Here is a 14,177-nt window from a genome sequence, read left to right as displayed (position 1 = left end):
CGGACATAAGGTCACCAGGCTGATGGACTTTATGGAATTGACGGAAAGGACTGGCAGAATCCGAAACCTGGGAGAAGAGATGGTGGAAGAAGATTGGAAAATTTAAACTTTTTATATAGACTTATGGTAAAACTAATGAGTGATAGAAAAATGGTGGAATGATTTTTTATTTTTTTATTTTTTATTTTCTTAATAGAAATGTTATAAGGAGTTAAGTACATATAAGTAATTTAGTATTAATGGAAAATAAGGTTAAAATAATACGTTATTTACAATATCACAGAAAATGGAGAAAGATGGAAAGGATTTGCTGAAACAATAGAAGCGGAACACAAAAAGGGAGGTGTGAGGAGATCGAGGAAACAAGGGAATGAAAGATAGAGTATGGAAAAGAGAGGATGTATGTTTTTAAATTGTTTTTATTTTGGGGAGTGGGGTTTGTTTAGTTTAGCTTAATGTGTTTAGTTTTGAGTTTAGGTTGTGTTCTGGATTGTTTATATACAGTGGTGCCCTGCAAGACGAATGCCTCGCAAGACGAAAAACCCGCTAGATGAAAGGGTTTTCCGTTTTTTGATGCGCTTCGCAGGACGAATTTCCCTATGGGCTTGCTTTGCAAGACGAAAATGTCTTGCGAGTCTTGAGATTTTTTTCGCTTCCCCCCCCCTTTTTCTAAGCCGCTAAGCCTTTAATAGCCGCTAAACCGCTAATAGCACTAATCCGCTAAGCCGCTAATAGGGTTGCTTTGCAAGACGAAAAAACCGCTAGACGAAGAGACTCGCGGAACGGATTAATTTCGTCTTGCGAGGCACCACTGTATTGTATTGTATGGTGTTTGTTTTTTTCTTTTCTTCTATTTGTTTTTTTTCTGTTTTTTCTTCTGCTTTTTCTCTTTTGCTTTTTTATTTCTCTTTTTTTGTAATCTATAAAAGTAATAAATATTTTTATTTTTTTTTAAAAGTGGAATTGCAGCACAAAAAAAGGAAGTGTGGCACTCAAATCAGAAGCATGGCACTCAAATCGGAAGCGTCACACTCAAAACGGAGCACGTTTGGCTACCAGGAAAAGTCTGCCAACCGGAACACTTCCTTCCTGGTTTGCAGTGTTTGGCTTCCGAGTTGTTTGAGTGCCAAGGCGTTTGGGAACCAAGGCGCCACTGTATTCCAGGAAGGTTTTTCTCCAAAGAAATGGGATGCTGAATGCTCCCATTGGGCTTCGTGAGCTGTGCAACCAACGCTGCGGTCTCTCCCACCCCCCAGTTGCGCGTCTACGTACAATTCTGGATCTGTCCCCAGTTTCACGGCGACGTCTTCGTATTCCTGCCGGCTCTTCGCGATGAGCTCAGGGCACCCGAGGCAAGTGAGCTGCGAGGCGGCGACGCGCGAGGCGAGGGTCTCTCCTGCAAAACGGAGGGCAGCAGGTCATACAAAGCTCCGTCGCAAGCATGGTCTGTCCTCATCTTGTTAAGTATGGGTCGGCAAACTAAGTGCCAGGGGCCAGATCCAGCCCAATCGCCTTCTCAATCCAGCCCGTGGACATGTGTTTTGACATGAGTAGAATGTGTGCTTTTATTGAAAACGCACCTCTGGGTGATTTGTGGGGCATAGGAATTTGTTCATTATTTTTTTCAAAATCTAGTCCAGCCCCCCACAAGGTCTGAGGGACGGTGGACCGGCCCCCTGCTGAAAAAGTTTGCAGACCCCTGTTGTAGAGGAACATCTTGGTGGATTAAGGGAACGGCCCAAGTAGAAGGGCCCATCGCCCAAACTGGATAACCCCCCCCCCTGTGTCTTCCTTCCCTCCCACTAGCATAACCACCTGGCTCACAGCTGAACTCTTGGGATACACAGGCCAACCTCTCGGCCATCCCCCCCACCCCCCAGTGGGAATCCCAGGTCCGACTCAACGCAATGTGTCTCAGCACCCAATACCAGAACAATATCCATCATCATCATCATAATGATACCAACTTGCGCCGCCATCTCACCTGGCATGGTCACCATGGGGGTTCCGGCCCAGAGCACATCCATCCCGGTGGTGTGCCCATTGCAAAGAGGGGTGTCCAGGCAGACATCGGCCAGCTGCCCCCTCCTCACGTGCTCCTCTTTGGGGGCAACGGGAGAGAAGATGATCCGGTTCTGGGGGAGGCCCATGTTCTGCGCGTACTGCTGGATGTTTGGTTCCCCCACAGCCGGGAAACGCAGCAGCCACAGAACGCTGTTCGGGACACGTTTCAGAATCTGCAAATAATAATGATAATAATAATAATAATAACTTTATTATTTCTACCCTGCCCATCTGGCTGGGTTTCCCCAGCCACTCTGGGCGGCTTCCAACAAAAAGTTAGAAATACATTAAAACATCAGTCATTCAAAACTTCCCGAAACAGGGCTGCCTTCAGATGTCTCCTAAAAGTCTGATACTTGTTTATTTCCTTGGCATCTGATGGGAGAGGGAGCCACCACTGAGAAGACCCTCTGCCTGGTTCCCTGTAGCTTCACATCTCGTAATAAGGGAACCGGCAGAAGGCCCTCGGGAGAGGGACCCCGGCGTCCGGGGTGGAGGTGCTCCTTTAGGTGGGGTCTCATCCTGCGTCCCAGATGGAGCTGCCCCAGACACAGAATGGACCTGTGCCTCCATGGGCAGCGGGGAGTCCAAAATGACTCCCGCGCTGCTCAGCTGGTCCTTTGGGGGCACAGTTGCCCCATTCAGGAACAGGGAGTCCCCCAAACCCACCCACCCCCTGTCCCCCCAAAAATGTTGTCAGGATTCAACCTTCATCTGTTAGCCACCATTCATCCTCCAACCCAGACTTCCTCAACCTCGGCCCTCCCGATGTTTTTGGCCTACAACTCCCATGATCCCTAGCTAACAGGACCAGTGGTCAGGGATGATGGGAACTGTAGTCTCAAAACATCTGGAGGGCTGAGGTTGAGGATGGCCGAGGTTGAAGAAGCCTGGTCCAAGCTTTGCAAAATCCTTGCAGGAGACCTTGGGGTCTTTACCAGACCCCGGTGGCAAAGGTGGTTCCATGAAATTGCGAACCACCTGAAAGAGTCTCCTGCTGCTGTTTCCTGCAGATGCAATAGAGGCGGCAAAGAAAGCCCTCTTCGCTGTCACCATCGCCACTCGGCAGGCTCGACGTTGAGCTCTAACCGGTCCGATTCAGAATGAGTTTTCTGCCACCAGCGCTCTAGCTGTCTCTGCGATTGTTTCATCACCCTCAGCTCCGGGGGAAACCGTGGGGCTGTCTGGGCTCCATGCAATCTGACAGGGCGCTTCAGAGCCAGGCGGTCGATAGCCCTGGTTAACTCCACATCCCAGCAGGCCACCAGGGAATCAGCTGAAAGGCCATCAACATGGGATAAAGCATCCCCTACCACTCTCTGAAAACCATTTGGATCCAATTCAGTGGCGGGTGCAGCCTATCCGAATTGGTCCCGCCTCCCTGCAATGGGGAAGGGTTGTGGAGAAGTCCAAGTGATTCGGCCACGGCACTTCTTTTGTTTCACTTCAGTGTCAGATCGCCGCCGTCCATAGAGGTGAACCCCAGGTCCAAGGCATGTTCGCGGCTATAAATTGGGCCAAACTCATTCAGGGACAGCCCCACGGAGGCCATGCTTTCTACAAAATCCTAAGCGGCCCCTTGGAAGGTCGGGTCAGCGTGGATGTTAAAATCCAGGGTGTCCAACCAAAGTTGTTGACCGGCAGGGTTTAACCCCAAAGTTGTTGAGCTTTTTTTAGGATTGGGTGAGCTTTTTTACCCCATAATCAGCCACAGGCACCAGATTAAACTGACCGCATTAGGCCCCCGTAAAAGACTTTGGACATGCCTGCCCTAGGACAACCAGGAGAACAGACAGGGAATCCTTGGTGCACTGCACCTATTGCCCAGCTTCCGGAACACACACTCAGAGGACTGGGTCTTCCCAAGAGGGCGCCCAATAGGTGCAAACCAGCGACTTCCGATTCGCCACAGGGAGCTACTCACGTTGGCCCACATCTGCAGAGTGGCTGGGTCGATCTTGTAAAGCTGGTTGAAGTTGCAATAGACCACAGAGTCCTCCGGCAGCCCGTACTGGGAGCGGGTGGTGACGATGATGGTTCGTGGGACCTCCTCGCCAGTCGCCGCCTTGTTGTTGATCTGAAGGAGAAGATGGAGAGGGAAGATCGGAAGGAAGCTCAAGGGGCAGAGCTTTGACTCAGTGCTATGTAGCGTCAGATCAGAAGGTTGGCAAAGCAAATGATTATACTTGAGCAACTTTTGCTTTAGAACAGGCTTCCTCAACCTCGGCCCTCCAGATGTTGTGGGTCTACAACTCCCATCATCCCTAGTTAACAGGGCCAGTGGTCAGGGATGATGAGAATTGTAGTCTCAAAACATTGGGAGGGCTGAGGTTGAGGAAACCTGCCTTAGAATGACTGGACAAGAACCCAATAAACAGGCAAGACCTTTTCTTTATTGACCATATTGACCAGGGGTCTGCAAACTGTTTCAGCAGCGGGCAGTCCACTGTCCCTCAGACCTTGTGGGGGGTCGGACTAGATTTTGAAGAGAGAAAAAATGAATGAATTCCTATACCCCACAAATAACACAGAGATGCATTTTCAATAAAAGGGCACACATTCTACTAATGTCAAAACACCAGGCAGGCCCCACGCTACTCGTGCATGCGCAGACACTCAAAATGACGTCACACGCATGCATGGAAGCGGCAAATTGCGACCTGTGCAGATGCTCAGTCGCGGGCTGCGTTCTGCTCTGGATGTGAACGGGGCTACGGAACAGATCCCGTTTGCATCCAGAGGAACCACTGTAGTAATAATAGTAATAATATTTTACTATTTCTACCCCGCCTTAATAGTAGTAGTAATAGTAGTAGTAGTAATTTATTATTATTTCTACCCTGCCCATTTGGCTGGGTTTCCCCAGCCACTGGGCGACTCTCAACTGAACACTGAAAACAGAATAAAACATCAAACATGAAAAACGTCAGACGTCTTCTAAAAGTCAGACAGTTGCTTATTTCCTTGACATCTGACAGGAGGGCATTCCACGGGGCAGGCGCCACCACTGAGAAGGCTGGTATACTTTACACCTGACTTTATTCTGTGCTGTTTCATCCTGGATTGCTTTATTTGACGTATTAACGTCAACTGCTTTGGGTTTTTTCCCCTTAAAAACATAAAGCGGTCTAGAAATAAAAAGAGGAACTCTGAATAACAACACTCGGCTTTTTCAAGCCTCCTGCATTTTCGTTATTTGCGAATGGTGACATTTTATATTCAATTTGCATCCAAGTTGCTATAGATTGCACTGAACTCTTGAAAAGTAAATGATTTAAAGCAACAACTGCCCATTGGACTGACCAAAGTTGTGGAGCTTTTTTTTTAGTCTCATTTTCTCTTTGTATAAGAGTGTCAGGGAAGAGTTAGAAGTTTCCAGTTTCTCAGAGGGAGAAAGCATTCGCCAAGGGGGGAAGGAGAGCAGTGAATCTAACAGAAGAGAGCAAGAGGAACAAGAGGGAGGGACTGGCTGTTCACAGGAAAGGCAAGGGTTAAGTTCTAGCTCAGATTCGGAGGAGGGGAGATACAAGCCAGCTCTAGCCAGGAGGTTAGAAAAAAGAGCGGGAAAGCGAAGGGAAGGGCGCCTTCGCCATTTTGAGAGTGGCTGGTCACGGAGAAGCAGAGCTCAGAAGGTATCTGAAATAAGTGACTCTGAGGAATAATAGATAAGAACCGTTTATAAGATTGTTTTGTTAATACGCAATAAAAAGTTTTATAAAAGAACAAGAAGCGTTTGTGTGGTGATCTGAAGAGGACAGTGTAAACAGCTGGTCCTGGAGAGTATTAACTGCTTTCCATTTTAACCTGAGGTTTGCCATTTGTCCCGTTTTAATTTTAATTTATCTGAATTAATTTTGGGGTGCATTTTAATTGATTGCTTCTTTTTATGTATATTGTATTATTGATATGATTACAGCCGCTCCGAGCCCTGCTCCGGCCGGGGAGGACGGGGGTACAAATAAAAAATTATTATTATTATTATTATTATTATTATTATTATTATTATTATTGGGGGCCAAAGCTGTTTAGCTTTTTTTAGGGGGCCAAATTTACCAGGACTCTCTCAGAAGGTCCAGCTTGCTTTTTGGAAACAGAGGCTCAGGGCTGTACAAGCCGGATGGGCTGGGTATAAATCATAATAAATTCTTATTTCAATCATTCCTTAATCAATTATCAACATCAACATCATCATCTTGTTGAATTGCAGGTGGATTCTGCTTCTGGGCAGTCCCAGCCCCGTGGCTCCTCGAAAGTCCCTTCCATCCAGTACATTTTCTCATATGTGGTGGGAATGCAAAAGGGTTAGAAATTATTGGGAAACGATATATAATGAATTGGGAAAAAAACCCTGTTTAAAAAGACTTTTGTTAAGAAACCAGAAGCATTCCTCCTAGGAATTTCAGATCAAGATTTAAAAAAAGAAAATTGAAAATGATTTATGCATGCAACAACAGCGGCAAGAATTATATTAGCACAAGCTTGGAAGACAGAAGAAATACCAACGAAAGAACAATGGCAAAGGAAATTTATGGAATATGCAGAACTGGCAAAATTAACAGATAAATTACATGAAAAGGATAACCAAGACTTTAAAAGAGAATGAGAACCATTTACAACATATATGAAGAGACAACATAAAGAATTGGACTCATTGGCAACGTTTGAATAAACCAGGCATCCCCAACCTTTGGCCCTCCAGATGTTTTGGCCTACAACTCCCATGATCCCTAGCTAACAGGACCAGTGGTCAGGGATGATGGGAATTGTAGTCCAAAACATCTAGTGGGCCAAAGGTTGGGGATGCCTGGAATAAACAAACACAATTGTATATAACGAAAAGCAAGACTATATGTACAGTATTGGGAATTTTTTTGGGAAACAACACACAGGGTGAGTAATATGGAAATAAAACAAAATGGGAATATGAGGGAAGTCCAGCGGAGGAGGGGGAGAAATATGGAAAATTGTTAGAGAAATATTGTTAGAGGATGTATACGTGGAAATACCAATAAAAATATTTTTTAAAAAGAAAAGAAATTCCCTTCAGTCCCAAAACCCAGTCAGATGGGCGGGGTATAATTTTTATTATTTTTATTTTTATTTTTATTATTATTATTATTATTATTATTATTACTGTTCTCCCAACCCTCTCACCTGAGTCGTTGCCAGCCCGTTGCTGATGTTGAATCCATTGATGGTGATCTGAATCTGCCCGCGATTGATCATGTCAATCACGGCTTCGGCAATCGTGTTCATGGGAATAATGGGCATGCTGAGCCCGGTGGCACCGTCATCCCCGCCGTCAGGACATTTCATCTGGAAGCCAAGATAACAGAATAATAATGATAATTTATCATTGAAACCCCGCCCATTTGGCTGCATGTTAACTGCCTCACTGCCACTCCTGTCCATTAGAAGCATAGCACAGAAAGTGAAAAGGATTTCGCAGACAGCCGCTCAAGTCGGTTACAATCTGATTTTCTGACGCGGCAACCCCTCTTGTGGCTTTATTTTGTCTGCGTTTCAGGCATTTTAGGGGGGAGCTATTGTACGCGGTGGGATTGCAAGATGATTTTTAAAAAAGGGAAACGGTATATAATGAACTGGGAAAAAATGTTATTTCCAGTTCATTATATATCATTTCCCAAATTTTTAAAATCATCTTGCAATCTTTTGTGAAAAAACCAGAAGCTTTTTCATTAGGTATTTTAGGACAAGAATTGCCGGAGAAAAATCGGACGTTATTTATGCACCCCACGAAAGCAGCAAGAATCCCAATAGCACAAAACTGGAAGACAGGAGAAAGACCATCGAGTGAACAGTGGCAAGAAAAACTGGTGAATTACGAAGAGCTAAGAAAGTCAGTAGACAAACTGCGTGAAATGGGCAAGAGGGACTTTGAAAAAGAATGGGAGCCTTTTACAACTTACTTGCAGAAAAAAAAACAGAAAACCATGGACTCACTGGCAGGATTTAAATAAAACATTTACAACTTCATTTCCAGAGAACAAGAAATACCGTATTTTTCACTCCATAAGACGCACTTTTCCCCTCATAAAAAGTAAGGGGAAATGTCTGTGCGTCCTATGAAGCGAATGCCGTGGAGGAGGGACGGATGGGAGCCATGGCTCCCCTTCCTTCCCTCCTCCGTGGCTAGCTTTAAAGCAGCAAAGCGGACAGGAGCCAGAAGGAGGGACAGATGGCAGCCCCTTCCGCCCCTCCTCCCAGCTGACACGGCTCCTGTCCCGGCGTCTCCTCCTCCTCTTTTTGCTCCAGTTCCGGCGTCACCTCGGAGGCAGCTGCCTGCCACAGGCACGCACAAATGTGAGCTCTCCCTCTCTCTTCCTTCCTTCCCTCTTCCAACTTGAATAAAATATTGGGGGGGGGGGGCAGGTAAGCCCCACCTCACATACCGTAATTCAGCCTTTCTCAACCTGTGGGTCCCCAGATGTTGTTGAACTACAACTCCCATCGCCCCTATGTTGATTAAATAGTTTAGTACAACATTTGATTCAGAATATTTTTTTCTTGTTTTCCTCCTCTAAAAACTAGGGCGAAAAATACAGTATAACGGGATAAAAGAACATTATGTATAAACAGCAGAATGTAACATTTGGTGCAGGCATCCCCAACCTGCAGACCTCCTGATGTTTTGTCCTACAACTCCCATGATCCCTAGCTAGGAGGACCAGTGGTCAGGGATGATGGGAATTGTAGTCCAAACATCTGGAGGGCCGAAGGTTGGGGATGCCTGATTTGGTGTAACAAACCAGAAATGGAAGTTGGGGGACGTTGACAGGGAGGAGGGAAATGGGGAAACGAATGCTAAGTGAGGATGCTGAATATTTGTTAGGAGGAAAGAAAATCATCATCAATCTTTATTACAGTCCAGAGACCCAACAAAACATTACAAATCAATACACAGTTCATACAGCCTACCTCCAGGTTAATCAAGCATTTTGTTTAGAATATAGGGCTCATTTGTTCTTGCAACCACCGATAAAAACTTTGCCACTGCCAACGTTCTAGCTTTTCTCCGGTCTTCCAGTAGGAACCTGACATAGTGAGCCTCTGATTTTCCCGGGAAAGGCACCAGCAAGGGTAGTATCAGTTCAGCCCTGGCCTGCTCATACTTCGCACAATGCAACAAAATATGATTTATGGAATCGATGTCTTGAGCACACGAGCAAAGTCTGTCCTGGTAGGGAACTCCTCTCAACCTACCATCCAGCACTGCAGAGGGGAAGACATTTAGTCTGGCTTTGGTGAAAAGCCTTCGATAGTTAGGTACTGTCAAGTTTTTGATGTAAGATGTTAACTCAAAGACATACCCATATTGAACTCCTGCTGCCAGCGGACTACAGACTGCGTGTGATCGAGATCGCAAGTCACTGTGTGCATTGTCCTATAATCTTTGCTTTAAAACCTTTTGGGCGCCTTCATAACCCAGGTAATACAGTTGGGGGGGGGGGGACAGACCAATAGAGGTGGCTTTTTTAGCCATGGTTTTCTGCCATTTGCTGACAAATTCCTCATTCGTCAAATGTTGGTACAGACCCTTCCCTAGATTAAATACTGAAATCCTGAGCCAATGTTTTAGGGCAGCCCACCACGCTCTAGCTGAAATTGGGCATTCACCAGCTTCCAACAGAAGTACGGAGTTGGGGACGCAGTTAGGTACCTGCAGCAGAGATCGTATAAATTTTGCCTGAAAGCCATCTAGCTTTGGCAGGTCCCCATTATGCCAGACATTTGCTGCATACAGGAGTTGGGAAACGGGCAAGAAAGAAAATCAGTAACAATTATTTTTTAAAAAATAATAATTAAAGGGGGGGGGAAGCAACTGGGTGCTGGCCCATTTGTACCACAGTGGCACCTCGGTTCCCAAACACCTTGGGACTCAAACAACTTGGAAGCCAAGCGCTGCAAACTTGGAAGGAAGTATTGCGGTTTGGAAATTTTTTCCGGAAGCGGAACATGCTCCGATTTGAGCGCGATGCTTTAGATTTGAGTGTTCTACTGAGGTCTGTTTTTGCCGTCTTTTGCATTTTTGTTTGGGCGGCGCTTTTGTTTTTGCGACTGGGTGGAACCAGGTTCGGCTACCAATTGTGTGACTGCCGTACGTTGCTGATTGCTTTCATTTGATGGATCCAAGGTCTCATTCAAGAGTAAAATTCATGTTTAATTGCTATTTTAGGGGTTTGCTTTTAAAAGTTTGGAACGGATTAATCTGTTTTGCGTGACTTTCCATGGGAAAGCACACCTCGGTTTTGGAACGCTTTGGTTTTGGAAGGGATGTCCGGAACGGATCAAGTTTCAGAGCCAAGGGACCACTGTATATGTATAGCTTGGGGGGGGGGGGGAGGAAGCTGCATCATTACAATGATCATCATCATCAACAACAGGCATCCCCAACCTTTGGCCATCCCGATGTTTTGGCCTACAACTCCCATGATCCCTAGCTAACAGGACTAGTGGTCAGGGATGATGGGAATTGTAGTCGAAAACATCTAGAGAGCCGAAGGTTGGGGATGCCTGATCAACAACATCATTTGGATGTTGCTGGATTGCAACTTGCACACCCTTGACCAAGCATAGGCAAGTGGATCAAAGCCCCCCCCCCCCAAGCAATGACTTTAGCTATGGATGGATGGACTGTGACTGCGGAAATGGATCAAAGCCCCCCTCCAAACAATGACTATCATCAGAGCAGGTCAGAAAACAAATTATTAAATTTTCATCACCTACAATACTATCTTATTTATTTTAGAGTACAGCACATGGAGTATTGCTTTCATTTTATGAATCAATGGTCTTGTTAGAGAATAATAATAATAATTTATTATTTATACCCCGCCCATCTGGCTGGGTTTCCCCAGCCACTCTGGGTGGCTCCCAATTGAATATTAAAAACACAATACAATAGTAAAATTCATGTTAAATTGTTGTTTTCGGGGTTGCTTTTCAAAGTCTGGAACGGATTAATCCGTTTTGCGTGACTTTCCATGGGAAAGCGCGCCTCGGTTGTGGAATGCCTTGGTTTCGGAGCGGACTTCCGGAACAGATTCAGTTTGAGAACCAAGGGACCACTGTGATTTTAAAAGAACCATCTTGCATTGGGCCATGATTTTAAAAGCCATGGGGAAAAAATAGATTGAAAAAGCTGCTCTTTATTGTATTTTAATCTTTTGCTGGAAGCCGCCCAGAGTGGCTGGGGAAACCCAGCCAGATGGGCACGGTATAAATGATTTTTATTATTACTACTACTACTACTACTACTACTCATGTGCTGGTCCGATGCCTGTGGGAAAGCTCTTCTCTTGTGGATAATGTGCTTTCTCTTTTTTCTTTAAGTTTTTTCTTTTCTGTTTTTTTCCATACACTGCAAACATTTTCCATATATACAGTGAGGGGAAAAAGTATTTCATCATCATCAAACCTTTTATTGGCATCACATACAAACATCCAAAACAAATCAATACAGAATTACCACTTCCCCAGTGGCACAAAACATTTGCTAAAAGAAAGGAGGTAGAGCAGTCTATCATCACATCTCTAGGTCTCCAGGGAGATGCAGTGTATTTCGACGACAAAAAACCAAACAGAGATATTTAGCCACTAACTTGGTGAGCTCCTAATCATTCACCAGTAATAGAAAATGTATGACCTCCAACTCTGGTTTCCATTTGGGGATACAGAGTTGATCTAGAAATTGCTGACGGAGATCAGCATATAGTTTACAATTAAGAACCATATGTGTAAGGGTTTCCACCAGGTGGGCTTCACATGGGCAAGTTCTTTCTCCTTCCACCCTGCCTGAGAACCTTCTCCAAAGGAGGTTGGATGGATTTGAATTAAACCTGGCCAGTGAAAATGCCCTTCTTTCTTGGGGGTTAAGCAAGGTAATTAATTCAAGGTAATTATGGTTAATTTCATGTGCCCAAGAAAGTTGAAAATAAAGAGGGGAACACATTTTTTCTGCTGCTACTGTTAGTTCTTGGCGTTCAATATCCCACAATCTAGTTTTTATTATAGCCTTGGCAGATGGTAGGGACATCAATCGCAAAAGTTCCACTGACAGCCCAAGTTGCTATACCTTCTTGTTAAATTGTTGTAGCCCTGGGGAAAGAAAGGGGTCTAACAAAACTTCGCTGAGGAGAGGATTTTTATCTGATGTAAGGCAGATGTTTAACCAGCATAGAAGAAATCTCGCCCAGGTGACAGTCTCTACCTTGTGTTGACCTCCCTCTAGACACAAGGCTGCATAGGGTACACAGCGTGGGACAGTGAAAATCTTGAAGAGAAAAGCTGCCTGTAGTTGTTCAACCAACTGGGTAAACCCTGGCAGCCAGACTGGAATACCATAGAGCAACTGAGCTGTAATTTTGGCGTTGAAGACCTTAAGGGCAAAAGGGATATGCAGTCTATTTTTATTATTATTATTTTGTAAAATAGTGTTTGTTGTATTGAAATACATTACTTTTCTTTATTCTTTGACTGTCTACTTTTCTTTGCATTTTTTCCTTTTTCTCATTTCCTTTTTCCTTCTTTCTCTTTTATTGGATATTATTCTTTATGTATGGTTTTGTTTTGATGTATTTACTTCGCAGTAAAAATATAATAATAATTGTTTGAATTTATACTGATGTGATATATTTGTTACTAGCTGCCCTGAGCCAGGTTTCGGCCAGGGAGGGCGGGATACAAATAAGTTTATTATTATTATTATTATCATTATTATTATTAGGAGCTAGACTCCAAAACCACCTATACACGCCCAAATTTTCCTGACCTTCACTATTTTCACATCAGGCAGGCTGTTGAGGAATGCTTTCAGGTCGATGCCGTTCAAAACAATTCGGTTGTCATAGATATGCCCATTCGATTTGAAGTCGATGACAGCTTTTTTCTGAAAGAAATATGTACAACGTGCCTGAAAAAACGCGACAATTTGGATTTGGGCCTTTTTCCAAGAAAAAAGACGGCAGTAAAAAGCAGACTGTTCCCGCTTGCCCTCTTCTCAAATACCTTCAGGTGTGGGAACATATTCGCGTGATCGCCAATGAAGAAGGTATTGGGCATGTAAGCCAGTTTTTCGGAATACTGCTCCGCCACTTCCACCGGGGACGTTTCTTGGTCAGTGATAATATAATCCATGAATAAAGCCCCGCTGGTTCCCGGGTAGCCCAGCCACATCGCCTGGAAGGCAAACAAATGAGGGTTAATAATAATAATTTATTTATACCCAGCCCATCTGGCTGGGTTTCCCCAGCCACTCTGGGCGGCTCCCAACAAAATATTAAAATACAGTAAGGCAGCGAAACAAGATATCCAAAGCTTTTTATTTTTTAACTTTATTGAAATTCATGAATGAACACACACACACACACACACACACACACACACATACATATGGTCCAGTAGCACCTTAGAGACCAACTCAGTTTGTTCTCGGTACAAGCTTTCGTTTGCATGCACACTTTTTTGGATACACTGAATAATAATATAAACAATATAAATATAATATAATATTAATATAATAATGTAAATAATATAAAGAAAAAACTTAGTTGGTCTCTAAGGTGCTACTGGACATTAAAAAAAAAAATTATATATTTCGACTGCATCAGACCAACACGGCTACCTACCTGAATAAATAATATACACACTCCTAATTCAACAAAAAAAGTAAGTATCCATGTACAAATCTTCCTTCTATGAATTGGCAAAAATTAAGCTTGGGTTAAATTTGTGCAGTCTCCTTTTTCCGATCCTTTTCCTAATGTTAAGCAGACTTCCTATCATTACCCGATGCAAAGTTCCTTTCTAGTGTTGAAACCCAGCCAGTTGGGCGGGATATATATCTATATATCTATCTAGATATCTATCTACATATATATCTATATATATATATAATTATTATTATTAATGTACTTCATTGTTACCTTATTCTTTCTGTATTTTCCAATACGTTCTTACAACAGTTTGTACCCTTTACCTTATTTCTCCGCTATACCTTTAAACAAGGGTCATTTGAACGCTGCCATCGATATTATACCACTATTATATTTCTATAAGTAAATCTTACACATTTCCCATTTTTGACTAAATTA

The 14,177-nt window shown here is 43.9% G+C and overlaps 1 protein-coding gene across 2 annotated transcripts in view; it reads right to left on the bottom strand.

Moving 5' to 3' along the window:
• Positions 1 to 14,177, bottom strand: part of LOC308467730 (UDP-N-acetylglucosamine--peptide N-acetylglucosaminyltransferase 110 kDa subunit-like) — a 153,280-nt gene that overhangs the window by 17,016 nt on the left and 122,087 nt on the right. For both annotated transcript variants that reach the window (XM_080989418.1, XM_080989417.1), the window contains exons 16-21: positions 13,093 to 13,263; positions 12,857 to 12,973; positions 7,219 to 7,380; positions 3,989 to 4,141; positions 1,985 to 2,237; positions 1,273 to 1,396 (exon numbers count right to left, since the gene is read on the bottom strand). In XM_080989418.1, coding sequence (XP_080845544.1) covers positions 1,273 to 1,396; positions 1,985 to 2,237; positions 3,989 to 4,141; positions 7,219 to 7,380; positions 12,857 to 12,973; positions 13,093 to 13,263 — 980 coding nt within the window. The remainder of the gene's footprint in view (positions 1 to 1,272; positions 1,397 to 1,984; positions 2,238 to 3,988; positions 4,142 to 7,218; positions 7,381 to 12,856; positions 12,974 to 13,092; positions 13,264 to 14,177) is intronic.

Source organism: Podarcis pityusensis, assembly GCF_964106645.2.
Source record: "Podarcis pityusensis genome assembly, chromosome: W".
NCBI classification, from domain to species: Eukaryota; Metazoa; Chordata; class Lepidosauria; order Squamata; family Lacertidae; genus Podarcis; species Podarcis pityusensis.
The sequence above is the reverse complement of the archived record's forward strand: the minus strand, read 5'-3'. Positions and strand labels throughout refer to the sequence as shown.